The sequence below is a fragment of the Eschscholzia californica genome, unplaced genomic scaffold (genome assembly GCF_041429995.1).
Source record: "Eschscholzia californica isolate CP2 unplaced genomic scaffold, dmEscCali1.0.p SCAF_4, whole genome shotgun sequence".
NCBI classification, from domain to species: Eukaryota; Viridiplantae; Streptophyta; class Magnoliopsida; order Ranunculales; family Papaveraceae; genus Eschscholzia; species Eschscholzia californica.
The window spans coordinates 6,973,283-6,992,789 of record NW_028238461.1 but is presented as its reverse complement, the minus strand read 5'-3'; the positions used below and the strand labels follow the sequence as shown (position 1 = coordinate 6,992,789).

The 19,507-nt window shown below is 34.8% G+C and overlaps 2 protein-coding genes across 2 annotated transcripts; both read right to left on the bottom strand.

Annotated features, from left to right (window-relative positions):
* Positions 1-6,699: 6,699 nt before the first annotated feature.
* LOC147542132 (cyanidin 3-O-galactoside 2''-O-xylosyltransferase FGGT1-like) lies at positions 6,700-9,180 on the bottom strand. Its single transcript, XM_086633845.1, has 2 exons — positions 8,520-9,180; positions 6,700-7,867 (listed from the first exon to the last, which is right to left on the bottom strand). Exons 1-2 carry the CDS (start codon positions 8,979-8,981, stop codon positions 6,947-6,949), a joined length of 1,383 nt encoding a protein of 460 aa, XP_086489971.1. The 5' UTR covers positions 8,982-9,180; the 3' UTR covers positions 6,700-6,946.
* Positions 9,181-10,031: 851 nt separating this feature from the next.
* On the bottom strand, positions 10,032-16,184 carry LOC147542131 (acyl-coenzyme A oxidase 3, peroxisomal-like). The gene is made up of 13 exons (XM_086633022.1): positions 14,976-16,184; positions 14,520-14,637; positions 14,296-14,403; positions 14,027-14,199; positions 13,825-13,924; positions 13,609-13,683; positions 13,350-13,480; positions 12,652-12,787; positions 12,453-12,572; positions 11,760-11,906; positions 11,571-11,675; positions 11,380-11,481; positions 10,032-10,553 (listed from the first exon to the last, which is right to left on the bottom strand). Exons 1-13 carry the CDS (start codon positions 15,458-15,460, stop codon positions 10,305-10,307), a joined length of 2,049 nt encoding a protein of 682 aa, XP_086489148.1. The 5' UTR covers positions 15,461-16,184; the 3' UTR covers positions 10,032-10,304.
* Positions 16,185-19,507: the final 3,323 nt, after the last annotated feature.

Here is a 19,507-nt window from a genome sequence, read left to right as displayed (position 1 = left end):
TATGGAAATCCAAATATCCCTGAAATTGAAGAATATTAGATCAATGACGATTGGAATGTTGAGGGTAGGAGAAGTGCGAGGGTGATGTTTTATACTAGTTTAATTCATGGGTGGTACAGAAGCATAAGCAGAGAAGGTGTTTGATGAAATTAAAAAAAGCTCAAATTCAACCAATGTGTACACTTACAGTATGGTAATCTTGATGAAGCAATTGAAGTTTTTAATCAAATGGTGAAGAAAGAGTGTAGTCCAAATGCATAGACATTCAAACCTATATTTTGATCTATTTTGAAATTGAAAGATGTTATTGGTACTCATAGAATGAGGGAGGAGATAATTTTAAGCAAAATATAGTGTGACCTATAATGTATTAATGAGAATGTTTGCAAGATTCTAAATCAGTTGATATGATTCTGCAGTTTATTAACATGATGAATCCATTGATCTTAGTACAAAGTCCACCCACTTCTGATTCTTCTCTCAATCAGCCGCAGAAGTTGTACTTCATCAAAAACCCGAAATCCATCAACCTTTCAAATACCTAGACGACCTACCCAAAGAGATTCTAGCCATTCCTCGTGCCCTCTCCGGGAAGAACATCTCGGCGAAATAAAGGAAAGCTGGTCGTGTTCCGAGCATTGTATTTGAACAGGAAAAAGGAGAAGAAGGTGGTAATAAACGACGCATTTCTGTTAGAACTAATCAGATAAAAAAACTTGTTAATCATCTTGGTCGTTCCTTTTTTGTTTCTCGATTATTCGTGCTTGAAGTTCGACCTGAGTTTGAATCGGATGAGGTTATTGAGAAAGTTCATGTTTTGCCCAGAAAGAATTCTTATGTATTATAAGATTTTGTTACCATTTCTTTGTAGTTCGACCTGAGTTTGAATCGAATAATTGTTTCTAGCATCTTTTTGCACAAATTACACTGTTAATTTAGTTAATTGTGGTTCAAACAATGAAATTATTTAGTTCGTAGGCGAAATACTCGACAATGTTTTGGTGGAATAGAGTGCTTGAAAGTTTGTTCATTGAGGATAAATGTAGTGTATTGAAAGTTATATGCTGACGAAAATTTTGAGTGAATAATGGAGATGGAGAGGTTTGGTGTGGGAGATGTAATTCTGGTAAACATGATTACATAACTTATATGCTCTAAGAAGTTGGGGACGGGATCAACTAACCCACGATCCCGATCTCCCATGATGGGATCGGCTCAGGACGTCTTAGCCTCTTAGGATCGGCTCAAGACATCTTAGGATCCGCTTGGCACCAGTCACCCTTCAAGCTATATATATATATATATATATATATATATATATATATATATATATTTTTGTGTACATCATATGTAAAATTGACTTGGGGGATCCACAGGGGCGGAGCCAGGGCTAGCTTAAGATTTGCATATTGAATTTGTATTCAAACGCATTAGTGGTTGCAAAAGATAACGAAGTTTTTTATTCAATTACAATTGCTTTGTACGCTTATTCATTTTATCATATATTTTCTTATTTTTCTACTAATAGACATACCTAGGATTTGAGAAACGGAGAAAATTTTTTGAAGTTAGATTCGAGATAAACAAAAAAATAGGATATAAAATATTTTGTCTTACCAAATAAATGAAACAAAATATGATAAACATACTACGGTTCTCGTATACAAAGAGGAAAATCCGAGAAAGGAGACTCTACATTTCGCCGTAGCAACTAGAAGAAAAAAGGAAAGTGAAGGAAGACGAAGAAGAAGAAGAAGAGATAAAGACGAAGTATACGAGAGAGAAACATAAAGTATACGAGAGAGAAATATAAAGTATACGAGATAGAAAGATAAAAGAAAATAAAAATGAAAGAAGAAAAAAATGAAATACAAAAGAATAAGCACAAAAAGATATGGGGGCAAAAAGAAAAGTTTTTGACAAAATTGAGTGCCAAAATGACAGTTACATACGAGTTAAGGGCCAAATCAGAACTCTATTATCAATTGGGGGCCAAAACTGAATTATTCCTTTCCAAGAGGTACAAAAACCATTTGAAAACCCACAAATTGAATGGATCAGGCGATCCCGACCCATAGATCATGCCATCCTACACTGTTTGTGACATACCTTTTGAATAAAAGGCTGACTTACTATGGTGGTCACATGGTTCCAATAGGTTTTCTTTTTAAATGCCTATATGTTAGTGCCTAAAGGCGAAAGTGAGGACTAAGCTTCTGAAGAAACAGTTTGTTTGAAGGGTGACATTTATAAATGATAGCAAACACCACAATAAACAAAAAACCAAAACATAAGGAGAAATTGATTCTAAAAAGCCCGTCTGGAGGCTCGAGACTATCCTCAAGTTGTACCCTGAAATAGCTTTTTAACATCCGCCTTTTTCTATATGACTACTATATTGAGGTTATGAGTTCACCTGGTGAAATTGGAACTTGATGCGTTTTTATTTTAGAAGAGTACTAGCACTTCGATGGCCAAGTGGTAACAGATGAAACAAATACCAAGATGTTAATAGTTGAACTCTGTGGATTGTCTTGGCGGTAATTTGCATAGTGTTTTTTTAGCCTACCTATTTAATCGAACTTCTACATTTTTTCGGTTGATTCTCTGACGCCATACTTAATGTTACCTTCTTAAGAGCTCCTTCTCATGCATAGGTAAAGGAATCATCTTACAAGAGAAGAATACAAGGAAAATGTAACCCTGATTGAAATATTAGTAAAATAGGTGGAGGCAACCTAATCATACTGCCTACAGAGTTACTGTATTGTGTTCAGAACATTGGCTTGTGTCGGTAAAGGAATTTAATGCAATTGATTGATTAGACGAACTGTTGGAAATTTTCAACATTGAAATTTTGAGAGCCTCCACCAATGTCAACGAATGGGTGTGATACCCATTTGTATGGCTGCAAAGTTCAATTAAAAGGAAACATCCCTTGTGAATGGATGTATATCCATTATATGGCATCTCTTGATGCCTTATAAACTAATTGGCTCAACCATTTGGATAGACAGGATGATCCAACGAAATTTTATGTCTCTCTCTCTCTCATTTCCTATTTTATGTTATTAACAGAGAAGGTTCTTGGGTTTTTACATTATCAAGTTATTTGGAATTTCGGAGTGAAGTCTTTTGGCATTATCAGTTTATATTCGGAGTGTTCCTGGTCTTGGTCAAAGCGTACATACTTTGAACCAAGCAGTTGTTGAAGGGCTTCATCGTATCCTGAAGGCATAATTCCTGACCCGTTGTGTACTCGTGGTTTCATACCAGAAGGGGGCGAATTACTGTCTAAAAGAATCGAGATTCTCGAGCTTTGAAGTCTAGTGATCAACATGATTTTATTCATCAATTATTTCTCCGACCTTCCATTTCAACTTAAACGCCAATATTTTCCAACAATTTTTAGACAGTAATTCCTGTAGTTGAAATGGAAGTTATTTCAGTAAATCTCTCCATATGATCACGCGAACCGAGTGAGAAAAATAAGCGGAACACCTGCAAGTATTTCAGTTATATTTGATGCATGATTTTATGTGATAAAATGAAGTAGATTTGATATCTTTTGTTAATCATCTTGTGTCAAAATGTCTTTTAACCATAATTCATAGTAAAGGTTGGTTGTGATTTTGTGGTTACTATGGAACTCTTAACATTAGTGTTGGTCCATTTTATTTGTTCGTGAGAACTATTTGGTTTTGGAATCCAAGTGGTTAACCACTTGAAGCGGTATTTAATTATGAGCCTTGGAGAAAAGTGATTTTGGTGTGTTCGACGAAAGTGCATTTGAGTCATTTACGTGACAGTGAAATTACGAGACAGTGAAATATAATTTTTTGGTACACGAGGTACATCTCATGTGTGAGTTATATTTACTCAATTTAGAGAGACAAAAATATTTTCTTCATGTTATGAGTACATCATTTTATTATCTATGGACATGTGAAACCGTCTAATTAAGATTTAGAAGATGATATGTATTTGAGAAATTCATGTTTACGGAATAACGAACATTATTTTGTAGCATAAAATGTTTAACAAGTAGTTAATAATGCTCGTCAAACTATAATTCATTTTCGTGGAAGAAATGAATGGTAAATTCTAACTTTGAGTCTTTGACATGATGAAAAATGGTGATCTTAGAATTAAAACTCTAAGAAATGAATACTCATATTCTTGAGTGAAGAATATAATGAAATGGAAATTGTATTGAGTAAGAGTAAAATTATAGTTCCTTTAGACTATTTATTTTCCACTGACATGATATTTTTTATTTTAAAAGAATATCCAATTGTATTAAGAGAATACAATTACACAAGTTGGTGGATTCATTTTAAGGTCCATACATAAATCCTCATATTGTGAGATGTGGTTGTCTTGGGCAACCAAGAAACAAGTGGTGATTTAATTCACTAAAATTGACTTATTTATTTATCTAGTCATATGCACTAGAAAGAAGCTCTGTGATGAATTATTTTGAGTAAGCTACATGAGACAAATAGTAAACGGTTGAGAAATTATTACTCATAAAATGTTTTGGCCAAAACTGATGCTGTCAATTGTTATTCATGTAAAGTTATGATTGACTGTATTAAGTCAATTTTGTTTCTAGAGAAATATTTTCTAATGTTGTTATCTAGACAAATATTCTCTAATGATTTCAGAATTATCTAGAGAACTTATCTCTAAAGAAAAAAGAAATGGGCTAAGGTCTGTGAATGAAGGTTGATCGCCTTTAACAGAAACCCAACTTATGTCTGGAAATAGATAGGCAAAGTTCAACGGGTACCAACAAGTTAAAGCTTTCGCGATTATGGAATACTAGCATTTTATATTTTCCATTTCTGAGCTAGTATTGGTTTTCTGCAAGACAAAGGATGGATGATAATCCTTAATAAGTCCTAGTTTTTAAGTGGTGCCTCGCGGAAACACCTCGAGTGGACTTACCTAAGTGAGTATGGAGATCAGGCCGTCTCCTAAGAAAATAAGACCGTTTTCTGAAGAAGACTCATGAAAGGGATATTGCACATGGCCATTAACGTGCGGAGTATGAACACTCTGTCCTCCGAAACGAGTATGTGCGATGACTCCGGTTTTATCATTGAAGGATTCTTGGTTCAAGATACGTTCACCATAGCATTCTGATAAAGCTTTGAGTTGTTTGCACTAAGTGAAGGTTCAAATCCATAAGATACCTATCATTTATGTACAAGTTTCTACGATAATGCCAAAGCCGTATTTTATTCCAAAATTATTTGTTTTCTTTTTGTTTTTGTCTCGATACTACGTGGTTTTATACATTTCCTTTATTTCAATTTTGAAAATGGTAGGGGAATGTTGGAAATTTTCAACATTGAAATTTTGGGAGCCTCCAACAATGTCAACGAATGGGTGTGATACCCATCTGTATGGCTGCAAAGTTCAATTAAAAGGAAACATCCCTTGTGAATGGATGTATATCCATTATATGGCATCTCTTGATGCCTTATAAACTAATTGGCTCAACCATTTGGATAGACAGGATGATCCAACGAAATTTTATGTCTCTCTCTCTCATTTCCTATTTTATGTTATTAACAGAGAAGGTTCTTGGGTTTTTACATTATCAAGTTATTTGGAATTTCGGAGTGAAGTCTTTTGGCATTATCAGTTTATATTCGGAGTGTTCCTGGTCTTGGTCAAAGCGTACATACTTTGAACCAAGCAGTTGTTGAAGGGCTTCATCGTATCCTGAAGGCATAATTCCTGACCCGTTGTGTACTCGTGGTTTCATACCAGAAGGGGGCGAATTACTGCCTAAAAGAATCGAGATTCTCGAGCTTTGAAGTCTAGTGATCAACATGATTTTATTCATCAATTATTTCTCCGACCTTCCATTTCAACTTAAACGCCAATATTTTCCAACACGAACAAGGTTGGTGAAAGGAGTACTTCATATCACCTCCTTGGATCGGTAGTTCATGCACGTCTCGTAAAAATTGTTGCTTTCGATTATGGTTTCATTCGTTTCATTCTCCTTTTGTGTCATTGTTACAATTTGTCATGGAAGCCCACTTTTATTACTTAATCACTTATTGGCTACTCATATAGCATTGATACCTCGATGTTTTTTTTCTTTCTTTTGTATCTTAGTTTAATGTGATTTTGATATAGTTTCTTCACTCAAGTATCGATACTTCTGCTCTTCATGTTTCACTGTAGTGAGGGGCACAAACATGTTTTCTTCCTTTGACTCAACTATGTCATAACATTTTTCAGGTTGCATTATGTGGCTTGTAAAATATCTTTTTTATTTGGTCCTTTGGTTTTAAATCGTGCATCAATTCTGTCCAATGGGTATCTTATCCTTGACCGAGCTGTCCGTTGAAAAGTGTTATTTTTTGTGATATTTGCAGGTGCGTATTTGAATACCATAAGGAGAACAATCAATTTCCTTTGTCCTGCCGACGTCGTTCCACCTTATATTGAAGTTGATTTGAGCGAATTAGATGTAGCCCAGACGATAGTAGCAAAAGACCTCAAAGTTCATCCAGTGCTAAAGCTTCTCAGATCGGAGGATGAGCCTATTTGTAAGATTATGGGCGCTAGAGTCGAACAAAAGAAATCAAAATGAGCGAGCGCTCTTCTAGTTGGAAAGGGGGGAAGGAACCCTTTGCTGGATATTCTTCCTCCACATTCAAATAGTACAAAGTACAATTACCTCACTTGAAGTTCTTTTATTACAAATACTATCTTTTTTTCGTAGAAAGTTCTTACAAATATTATCCAATTAAAATACAACAAAAATCAAAACAAAGTTATAACCAACAACATAAATACAACACCTAACCCAACATAAATTGAAAACTCAAACAAACAAACAAAAAAACACCACCAAAATAATTCCAAACTTGAAAAGAAGTAAGAAAATTACCTATTGAAGAAAATCCAATATTTCATAGTACTAAATAGTTTTTAGTTGGTCAATGAAATTGGTAATATAATCAGATTCAAACCCATCTTTCAACAACATTTCCTTCAATTTCCATCTATTTTCTCTTACTATTTTCCCATACTCATTATCTTCATCAGCTACAGTCTTAATAGCTTTACAAACATCTTCTTTTGAAAACCATCCATCATCTTCTCTCCTCTCTACTTCCACACCAGCTTTCAAATCTCCACCAATTAACCTAGCATTTATAAACTGATCTCCAGCATTTGGTAACAAAATCAAATGTGGGTAGTTTACTAAAGTTTCAGTAACTGAAGATAAACCAACATGAGTAACAAAATACCCAATTGAAGGATGAGCCATTATCAATTGTTGTTGAACCCAACCACCTTCAACTATCCCTTTTCCTTCAATTCTTTCTTTATAACCCTCTGGTAAAGCTTCATCAATTGTTTCAGCTCCTATTGGTGGTTTTAAAGCAACAAAAAATGGCATCTCTGTTAATTCAAAACCCAAAAGTAGTTGTTGAAATTGTTCTTTTTTCATATAACATTCACTACCAAATGCACAGAAAATTACTGATCTTGGTTTGAATTTGTTTAACCAAGTATTCCATTTCTCATCTAATGAAGAAGTTGGTGCTTTTGGTAAAAGAGGTCCTGAAAGTAGTACTTTTTTGCCATATATTTTTGATATGTAATCAACGAATGGACCTTCGAGTTCTTTACATGATCTGAAACTAAGAGCATCAGCTCCTTTTAGAGCTGATGAGACCCGTTCGTGGAACGAAATACTTCCATATTCACGGTATGTAATGAAACTCATAGCTTTAGCTTCGTGTCGATGAAGTTTAATGTTTGAGGGTGGAAACCCAGGCGGTTGTTGCATCCATTCATCTTCTGAGAGTTCAGCAACACCATCTTCTCCAACCTGTGACATGCATAAAGTTTTAGTATAGGTGAAAGAACGTCGAGAATAGTTTCACATGGACAAAGGATACTCTCGTGAGTCATGCCCAAGGATACACCCTCTCTGCTAATTGTTGGTTATGAGTTGGATGTCCGCAAACTTAATACAGTAACAAAGTTAGGCCCAACGGTCATCACTCCTTCTCCATGTCATTCGATACACGTGTTAGGACAAAGAACGTCATATTGAGGAGTCCCATGGAGAAAAGTATCATCTGAGTTGGATGTTCACAAACTTAATGTGCTTCATAGTTAGGTCCACATGTGATAGGCTTAATGATCAAATGTGTTCCAAGTTACTCGACAAAAACATATGGTGTTGGAAAAATATACATGTTAGGCTCAAACAATACACACATGAGGGGGTCTGAGTCAAGCATGAACAAAAGGTACTCGTAATATATATGGTGCCAAAGCTAGGCCCACACACGATGGGCCCAATGGTCACATGTGCTTCACGTCTCCTAACCAAACACCCATGTTAGGCTAAATAAACGCCACACATTAGGGGTTGCATTAGAATATTCCCACGTGGATAGAATGTAGGGACTTGCTACTCATTGCTAATTGGTTTTGTGTTGAATATTCAAAAACTTGATAAGTTAAAACCGGACCTTGCTGCCTGCAGGGACTAAGAGATAAGCAACCGAAGCCAAACTAATGATGCAGTAATGAATAGCTTTGATGCCAAGTTCTTTTGCTAACGCAGGAAGCCAATAAGAGAAATCGAAAAAGATAAAATTGGGTTTGAGTTCACGAAGAGACGATTCGAGTTGAGGTTTAGTAGCATCCATTGCAGCTACTAGAAGATGATGTAAAGCAAGAGGAGTGTCTGAAGTGGTTGAAGAACCAGGTGGAAGGCCTTCAATTGAAGGAACTGTTAGAGGGATGAAAGTGATTAAATTTGGGTGGAAGTTGAAAAGTTCTAGCTTTGATTGTGTTTTTTCAGGTAAGAAGAAGGAGATTCTATGACCTCTTTCTGCAAACTTGTTTGCAAGGTTTAGAAATGGATTTAAATGCCCAAATGCAAACCATGGGTACATTGCTATATGATAGATGGGTTTTTGTTCCTCCATTTTTCTTCTTTTGATCTTTCAGAGAGAGTAGTGAAAGAAAGAGAGAGAGAGTAGTGAGAGAGAGAGAGAGAGAGAGAGAGAGAGAGAGAGAGAGAGAGAGAGAGAGAGAGAGAGAGAGAGAGAGAGAGAGAGAGAGAGAGAGAGAAGTGAAAATGGAATCAAAGTGGAATTCCAAAAAGTGGGTTTTATAGTAAAATGGTAGTTAAATCAGTTAGAAAGGTGTGGTTTCATATTAACAAGGATTTTACTCCAATCAAGGTGGATCTAACTTAATATTAGACCTATAATTGGATACCCAATTCTATAAGATCTGGAAAATGATTAAAATTACATGTATTGTTATTGACCTACAATCTTAGCAACCAACCACAAATCTCATTCAACCACTTTTAATTCTCTCTAAGAAATAGGGCGGAAGATGTGCTTGAATTAAACATGACTTGCATGTAAAACAATTTGCCCATTTTCACAGAGTGAGACATAAATCATATAGATTCTTTTAGTATGACCATAAGGCTAGGGTTTCTGTTTCTGAAAAAGAATGAGACATAAATCATATAGATTCTTTTAGCTGCTACATAGAGATATATAGAGATGAGAATTCACATCATTTTATAGTTCTTACAAGTTACATGTAAAACAATTTGCCCATTTTCACAGAGTATGAATTTCATATTTTTAAACGAAAATTCCGCTTTTACGTCAAGATCATATACTCCGGAGTATTAGGTTAAGAAAGATCTTGGGTTGCTTGAATATGCTAATACTTACAAAAAAGTTTCGCCGTAATGTCTTTCTTCTGCCAGTACTATATATCTGTCACCAGACAACTCAGAAAATGTCTGGACTTACAAAATATACTCTAATGAATGGACTAGCATGGGATGTGTATATCCGATAACGCTCAGACTTACTAAATGACCACTAGAGGGAAACATCAGTAGATTGAACGAGTCAGACAAACGCGAAAAAATATATTAGCCCAGGGCCTCAAGTACCCGAGACAGAAAAAGAACCAAATTGAAATAACAAATACTAGCACCAAACGCATAAGACAATATGAATCTATCCACTTCCAAATATATGGCGATGTTTCTTACAATTTCTTCACAACATTCATAACTTAAAACATATAAAATTACATTGAGGTAGATTTCATAAATATCTATATAGACATCAAACTTATGATGACTTTATTTTACAGAAAAGCAGCCTTGATCTATTTGCAGCAAAAGCTGGTATAACAATCTAGGCATTTGTTTTATTTCAGTACATAGTCTAAACCAAGAGGAAAGATTAGTTTAGACCGAAATTGAATCGATTTTATTGGTGCACAGAAGACCAAGAATTAGCCGAAACCCAATCAAAAGCTATCGGACTTAGAAAAGCATCAGGAATACCAAGGGATTTAACGATTGAAAGAGTGTGGGGTCGTAATTCACTGCAAAGCTTTGTGACTTCTTTCCTCACAGCTGCATCTTTTTCTGGTGATAAGTAGCCATATCGGAGGAATGAAAAATCTTCTTCGATGCTGATTAAGGCGTACATCGACCTCAATAGACCAAATACATCCTACACACAAAAGCAAACCAAATGATAATACATAGATGATACTCATTTTTTAGTAATTTTTTGTGTCAATTACTCTGATACTTGCCTCTGATACTGGGAATCTCGTATCTAGTATCGGGACACTCTTATCTGATACCCACAGAGTTCAGTGGAATACGTTGGTTTCAGAAACGGCAACTTGTTCCACATGTTACCACCACTCAACTGACGTGAGTTTCACAATTTTGCATGAATATCTTTTTGTGTACTTGCACATAATTCTTTTAGGACTACTACATTCACTCTTGGTGTTTCAACAGTCAACCCATAAGACAAGCTGTAAATGAAACACCTAATAACTACAACAAGAAAATATATGTTATAGTCGTATAACTCGTATTCTTGTTGTGTCCTTCCTCACCACATCTACTACCTCAAAGTGGCTCAAACCCATGTCAGATTCAGATACATGTATTGGTATGACGGTATCCATGTTAAGTAGGTAATCTTGACAAGTTCAAAAAGTACCAATTTATTAATCAATGAGGGAAGAAAGGAAAGAGGGAGTACTACAAACTTCCTTGACTGAACTATAGCAATGACTCCGGGTAATCAAATTTCTTTCATTAAATCTTCAAACCGAGACCTTTTTATTTCTTTCAAGATTTTATTAGGAGTTAAACTTCTAATGTAGATTTGTTTCTACCCTTACAAAGTCGTCAACTTTTTTTTTTTAAGAGAAAAGTAAAACACAATGTTGATCAAGAAATTGGTTAATGTTTTCTGTGTACTGATAAATGGATCATTTATTGATGTTTATGCATCGAACGTATGAATAAAGAGTTACCTTAAGTGGACCAGCAGCCATAGCCACTTCAGCCTCTAAAAATATTTGCAGTACTACTCTTTCTGTGAAGGCTCTTGCCAAGTCTTCTGCAAGTGGACCACTCTGGTGTAATGAAGCACACAAATAACACGTAAGAATGTGTGTTTATTTGAGAGAGAGAGAGAAGTTTATGAGTTTTTGCAAAAACGTACGAGGTTGATTGCATGTTCTTTGCTTTCACCCAGTGCTTGAAGTCGTGCAATTTCAGCAGCAAAACGGTTCAACAAATCACGCTCCCTCAAGCGGAATATATCGGTCTGATGCACACAAATGAAGAAAATGTTACGATATTCTAACTGCTCGGTATTCTTATGGAAACATCTAGCAAGATATATTTTTACCTGGAAGTTGGTATTCCTGAGGATAAAGCTAGAAAGTTGAGCAGGAACAACAGGGCAAGGATCATTCATGTGTTCCAATCCCAAACCTTGAAATGGTTTATTCCTTTTTTTAGCTCCTATAAATTCTGCAATAAGTGCTTTGCTAACCTGTAATACCAGACATGAAGACAACAAATTGCGCACCATCAGTGATGTAGCACGTGAACCTATCTAATAGGGGTGGCCTAGTAATTATAGCATTTCTGTTTCACTAGAACACCAAGATGTAGTAGATTTAGATGCTTCATAGTATTTCTAGTTTAATGAGTTTCGCAAATTTAGTTGGAATTGAATTAGGAGATAAGAGATAGGGCTTTAAGCCCCAAGGGGCTGGCTGAATCCTAAAAGAGAGGTTCTTTTGTTCTCTCTTTTCATTGTTGAATACAAATTTCATTTTGCAGTTTACTCTTCTTTATTAATTCTTACATCTGTATGCGCTCTTTTATTTCGGTTTCATCTTTATTTCAAAGTTCCTCCCTTATGCTACATCAATTGGTCTGCACCCGCTAAACTCGGAATATTAATCCCCAGCCAAGATGATTCAAAGAAAGGTGGAAAACTATAAGCAAGAATGAAGGTCCCAACATGATTGTCGACGGGAATAAACTTTTCCACATTTACTAACAGAGAAAAATGCATATGTTTCCGACTAACCTGTTGCATCAGAACATGATTGTCCCCCTCAAAGGTGGATTGCACATCATATTCACCTTTCAGATGACCCATTCGGTTCTCCGTCTTTAAACCTTGCCCTCCACATGCTTCACGACATTCCTGGTACATGTTTCATAAAATGGAGTCAGGAAAAATCAACAGGCAACCTAAAATGGTGGTTTGGTAAGTGACGTGTAACCTGAAGGGTCCTCATGTTATGCCAGGTAAATGCAGCCTTAAACCCGCTAGAAAGAACATGAATGGTTTTGTTTGCTTCTGGGGTCCTCTTCACATAGATCCCTTTCAAGTAGTTTGCTCCAAAACTCATGGCACATCTGTGGGGAATAGAAAACCGATTTCATGGATAGTTATTGGTTTCCTCTGATCTTTTATATCACATTTTCCACTTCGAAGTTTCGGAAGTGGTCATACAAGTAGGGTAAATAAAAAGGATAACGGGGATTAAACTTGAGAAAGAAAAGAAACAAAGAAGGAACTGGATCAAGTAAATTGGTAATCAACAAAACGATATTCTCATTCTCCGTGAGGAATAGTTTGAAAATAGAAGCATAAACTGCACGTGAAGAGAAGCCGGTGAAGCAAAATTGTATAGATGACAGAAGAATTTCTTAAGAAACAATTTTTAACTCCACCGCAAGTGCACTTGATTGGAAGGTAACATGTACTGGTCTCCACTATGGAGACCAGGTTTGGTTCTCGACTTTTCAAAAAGTGATTTAGCAGCTTATTCCAGCAATAGTACTACGGAACTAGTTTATAGCTGATACAAAAATGTTAGAGAAGAGAATTTACACTGTTACTTCTACTTATGTAATATTTAGCGTACGTCTCGGTAAATATTTTTAGTATAATGAATAGATTAAGAGTGGTAATTACGTTTTTGCAAGAAGAGGTAAGAGCCGTCGTTGATGACTAGGATAATCCAGCAATAAAACTTCTGGCCCATTTGGTGAAACAGAGAAAGCCCTCCTTGTCAGCGCATACCTTAAGGCGATTGCTAAGCCGGTCTAGAATGGAAATTAAGATGAGCAAACAATCAGAGCATGTCATAGACATCAGTAAATCATCCAAGGCTAAATATACGAGCAAACTATTAACCCGAAGGGCTGTGAGCTGAACCGAACATAAAGTATACCTTTGATACGTAAATTGAACTCAGTGAAATGGTTACACGGCCAGATGTCAAAGGGGCAAGAAACGCTGCAAATCTCTGAAAGATAAATACATCCATTATTTGTCTAAAAAAAGAAAATACAACAGAAAGTAGCTCCAAATATCATTTTGGAATCCACAAAAATTTAAGAAACTTTTGGAGTAAACAACACAAAAAAGGTAACTTTTTCTATCCCACCTGGTCGGGGTCTTTTATTGCACTCAGATACTGCCCGTCCGGTGATACATCCGCAACAGAGTTCAGCAGGTTCTCTCTAGGAATACGAACGTTGTCGAACCTGAAAATAAAAGTTGGCATGTGAATGCAAATACAGAAATGATTATCATACACTCGCATATCAGTATATAACTGATATAAAGGTAGATAATGTTAATATTACCAAATACGACCATTATCAACTCCGTTTAGCCCAATTTTGTGACCACAATCTGCTATCCGGACGTTTGAGCATACATTTCCATCTTCATCTCTGATCTGAACTATGAACGCATGAACTCCTTGATTAACTCCATTTATATAAAGCTGCGAGAACACAACTGTGTGCGTTGCATGCTACAAGCCACAATAACAACTTAACATTACTTTCATGAAAAACTAATATCTTTATAGCACCAAGAAGATATCTTTTTCTTTGAGAACACTTCTTACATTAGCTGCACCACCAATCCAGTATTTCTGAGCTGATTCACAAGGTGTGTTAATAACAAACTCCCCAGCTTTTGAATCATAAGTAGCAACTGTTTCTATTCCCCGCACCTTAAAAATGTATGCAAGAAGCAACCCATCAAATATTTATGGGTGACACATGGAAAAGCAAAAAACGAAAAACAAAGAAACCACTTGAAACGTTAGTTCGAAAGATCTCAACATACATTACTTCCATGCCCCAACTCAGTCATTGCAAAGCAACCCTTTACGACATAATTTTCAGTGTCCTTCAACCACTTGTCATGATGCCGTTTCGTGCCAAAAAATTGGATGGCACCACCCCTGTACCCGTAAAGCAAGATAAGTGCACCACAGATACTAAATCCCCCATTTAGCATTTCCAAAAGTAACATTCATATAATGATACACTTTCAATTACAAATTTCTAAATTGCTTTTAGCTGAAAAAGCAGTAACAGATCAAGATTTTTTTCTACTAACTTGCCCATAAGGCCATAATAATTAATGTAAATTTCTCTTATTTAAGAACGCATCAGTGTGGATCTAATTAGGTATAAATTATCACCAAATAAAGTTAACTCTTTTAGGTCAGATAAGTTTCTATCCAATTAGTTGATGCAAGAATTCAAGGAAAAAAAATCAGAGAAGAAAAAGAATTACCAGAGAAAGAAATGAACACCAATTTTAATGGCGAGTGAATGATCAAAAATACCAATAACATCTAATAAAGCGAATTTTCTGAGTTCAGCTTCAGGTCCTTTACCAGTTAACCAACCTTGAAAAACACCACGATCTAATAGATACCCAATTCTCTTCATAGTCATCTCTCTTTGTTGTTCCATTGATTGGTTATAATCAGGTGAACAAAAAACCCTACCACCTAAATTTCTAGGGCAAAATAAATTACTCTGTATCATTAATCCAAATAACCAATCTCGTTCTTCTAAATTATGTTCATCCATTAATTTACGCATTTCTTTTGTATCAAAATTGATCTTTTCTGAGAGCTCAGGAGGAGAGTAATTTAGACAAACAGATGATTCGAGCAAAGGGTGTTGAGAAGGTGAGATGTGGTGAAGATGTTTGGTTAGTACTGAAGCTCTCCATGTTACTTGATCGGCTAAAGATGATGAAGACGACGACATTAATGGAGAAAATTGAAGGTCTCTGGTATTTGATTGATTATTTTGTATTGGAAAAAAGGTTGAAGAAATGTTGAGAGAAGAGATGGGAGGATGATTTGGTGGGAAATGAACCTCAAATAATACGGGAGAGCTGCTAAAAGCACCCGAAAATTGCTGTTAGCACCCGGGGATGAGATTGAGGAAGGTCAGTCTTGTTTAACCCTAAACATCTATTGACACCCAGTCACAAACCCGCCCGCCCGAAATCCAAGGCAAGGCTTCAGAATTGGATTAGCCCGAGAGGTTTCTAATTGGCCCAACACGAGCCTTTACTTTGTTTAAGCTCCCAAATTGACAAGTTTGAAACCTTGGGCAGGGTCTCGAACTGGTTCGGACCAGTCCGAGAGTAAGGTTCTCAAAAAATATTTTTAATGGTGGTCTAGAACTAAAGGTTTAAATTAAAAAAATCTCTCTAACTCCTCATCATTGATCAAGGTTAGTTTTTTTTTGTTAAGGAGTTGATCAAGGTTAGTTTGGAATCAAAATTCTTTTCATGATGGTGGTTCTACCCTCTTTCTCTCTCTAAAACAAGATTAATTATCTCGTTAGCTCCTAAATGTAAATCGATGGTGATGATTTTGGAAACTAGGTTGTTTCAAATATAATGTGATGGTGTTGATGATGACACGAAGAAGAAGGAGATAATGAGATGAAAAAGAAAAAATAAATAAGACAAGAAAAACACAAAAGGAGAAACTAGGGGTAAGGGTCAGACTGGGTGATAACATACACCCGAACAACAATCCCGCCGGGTGCCTTTAGCTGCTCCCACCTGGTTGGGAATTGCTATTCCACCCAACCACACTCTCACAAAATAAAGAAATGACGTCTCTTGATTGTAGTTGTTGATCTTTCAAAAACAAAACTCCAAAGCTTTCATGTGTAATTGGGGGCTTAGAGCAATTAGCCTTAAAATAAAAGCAAAGTTTGGAAATTTTGATGTTATTCTGGAAAGGCGTGTGATATTATTGTTTTATCAGAACAGGATTGACATTGACTATTCCGATATAGGATGAGGTTTGTTGCAGCACGACTTTCTAGAAATATGGATATTGGACCCTATCGTCTCCTTCCCGTGAGTTTTGTTGTTTATCTTTTTTTGTCTCGGGATGTTTTTTTTTTTTTTTTTTTGTCTGGGGATGTTGAGAGTTACAAAAAAAAAATCTATTTCATACTAGGAAAACACAACCGTTATAAAAGGTCGCGGTTTCGGAGAATAAAAAAAATTCTTCGGGGAATTAAATTTTTGAGAGAAACCAGATTTTTTTTGAAGTACTCCGAGGAATAAATTTTTATGGGGAATACAGAATATATTTTTTTGAAAGTTCTCCTCCATCTCATCTGTTTTCTCTGCCACTTCATCTTCTCGCCACCTCATCATCTTTTCCGGCGAAGGTCGTCGGCCGGCCAATTTTCTGGCCGGCAACCTTCAAACATAGAAAAAATAAATAAATAAATAAAATTCTCTCTCCAATTTTTTTTCCCTTTCCTCTCTCTATAGAACAGATCTAGAGAGTAGATCACGAACAGACCTGGTATGTTCGTGATCTACACGAATAGTCTGTTCGTGATCTACTCTCTCTAGATCTGTTCTAGAGAGAGGAAAGGAAAAAAAAATGGGGGATGGGTTTTAGGTCCAAAATCTCAGGGTCAATGGGTTTAGAATCCAAAGATAATACTAAATAGAAAATAAATCCACTAGGAGTAATTTACATGTTTAGCCTCTCTTTTCTCTACTACTACCTAACCTATCCCAGGTTAAATAAAATTACCCATATTAGAAGATATAAATAACCTTTTCAGTTTCATAAAATAGTTCTTGAATAAGAAGTTTCTATCCCTACAAAAAGTTGCCTTTTCCTTTTAAAGGAATGTTTCCCTAATCTTTTGACTAACAAAAAATCGACCATAACTCTCTCTTCTTCAGTTCACCGAGATAAAACCTAAAGAAATTGCAGAGAAAAATCATCCATACTTTTTAGTTTTCACCTGGAGAAAACAAGAAGAACATGGTGCTCAATGGATTATAGATCTCTTTTTTATCATATTCTCGTTTTTTTTCACGATAGATTATTGCACCACGCATGGTTTTGTTGTTCTTATTCTTAAAACTAGGATATCAATCTTTTTATTAAAAAAATTCTTCAGATCTTGTCCCATTGTTTCTCTCTCTACAATCTTGTTTTCTCTAAAAATTTGCATGAAAATTACTTATACATTTTGCAAACTTTTTGTATGTTTCATAGCATTTTCTTGATTCTAACAACATATTTACGTTTTTTAATTTTCTGACTTACCCAAAAAAATCATTTACTGTTTTGTAATTTTGAATGAGCGAGTTTCTTTGCAGTCGGTAACACCCTCAAATTTCTTGTAGCACTTTATTGATTTTGCATAAATTGTAAAAAATTTACCAACATTTTCTAAACTCTAAAAAAAAATAATATATTTTACAAACATAACATCGTTACTCCCAAAATGACTTTATCGACAACTATACAAATTTTCTGTGAAGTTTTACATTTCGATTCTTTTACGTTTTTTATTTTATCATTCCATGAATTACAAGCACTTGTTTGAACACTAATATATTTTACAAAGTTATATGCAAGATTGTGGTTGTATGTGATTTTGCACGTGGATGAACTTGTAGTCGAAGCTAACTATAAGCCTTTTCACACGGGATGTTAGCCAAAGATTTATCAATGCAATCGCAAAGGATGAGGGATGAATTGACTTGGATGTTCCTGAATGAATTGAAGGATAAATGAAAAAAAAAAACTTGAAGTTATTAGTTCTTGTAATGAATTATATTGTAATTAATTATGTTTTAATGGGTTTCTCTTAATTTTAATTACTCTAAGTTTTAGTACAAATATCGTCAAAGACGTTGAAAATGTTGAGAGTTAATGGAAATGCTAGAAGAAATTACAAAAATGCTACAAATACCACAACGATGTCGACAATATTCTTTGTTTATCCAACTAATTTATGTTTGTAAAAATATGATTGATTTTTCAGAGTTTAGAAGATGTTGGTAGAGTTGCCAAAATTTATAAAAAAAATCAAAGAAATGCTAAAAGAAAATTTATGTAAAATTTTTAACAAAGCATATGATGTTGTTCAAATCAATAAAATGCTACAAAAATAATGAAAATCTCAGCAGAATATATATTAGTTTACATGCATATTTTAGATGAAAACAAGATTGAATTTTTTCTAAGATATAATTGGGTTGTTAAAATCAATAAAATGCCTGAAAGAATTTGAAATTTTTGTTAATCTAAACTAAGTAACTTAATTAACATGTTATCCCTAAGTGTGTTGTTGGAATCAATAAAATGCTAGATAAATCATCAAACTTTTGTTCACTTGCTCTAACAAGTAATAACACATGTTATATATAATTATGTTGTTAAACTCAATAAAATGCTAGAAAATATTAAAAAATGTTTTAATTTAACAACTCAAAACATATGTTATATATAAGCATAAAGAAAATTCTAAAAGAAAAAGTTTAAAATGTTGTTATTCTAATTTAAGTAATACAGGAGAATAAGGAAATGCTAAAGAAATGTTCAAATTTTAGTTAACATAATGTAAGTAAGTCAAAAAACATTTGATACGTTATTATGTTGTTGTTAGGCCGATTCATCACATAAGTTGTTTTGAAAACTTAGAAGTATTTTCTAGTGTAAGTATATAATTGTGTTTTTAAAATCAGTAAAATGCTATAAACAATTTCAAATTTCTGTTATATCTAAGAATGTCGTTAGGATCAATAAGATGCTAGAAAAATAATCAAACTTTTATTCACTTACTCTAACTAATTCATAACACATGGCACACATATTATGCTAATAGAATTAATAAAATGTTAGAAAAATACTGAAAATGTCAGCAAATAAATATCAGTTTACATTATGTTTTTTATGACAAGAAGATTGCGGTGATGGGAAGTTCAACTTCTTTTCTTACGAAAAAAAAATCATAAAAATATTACAATTA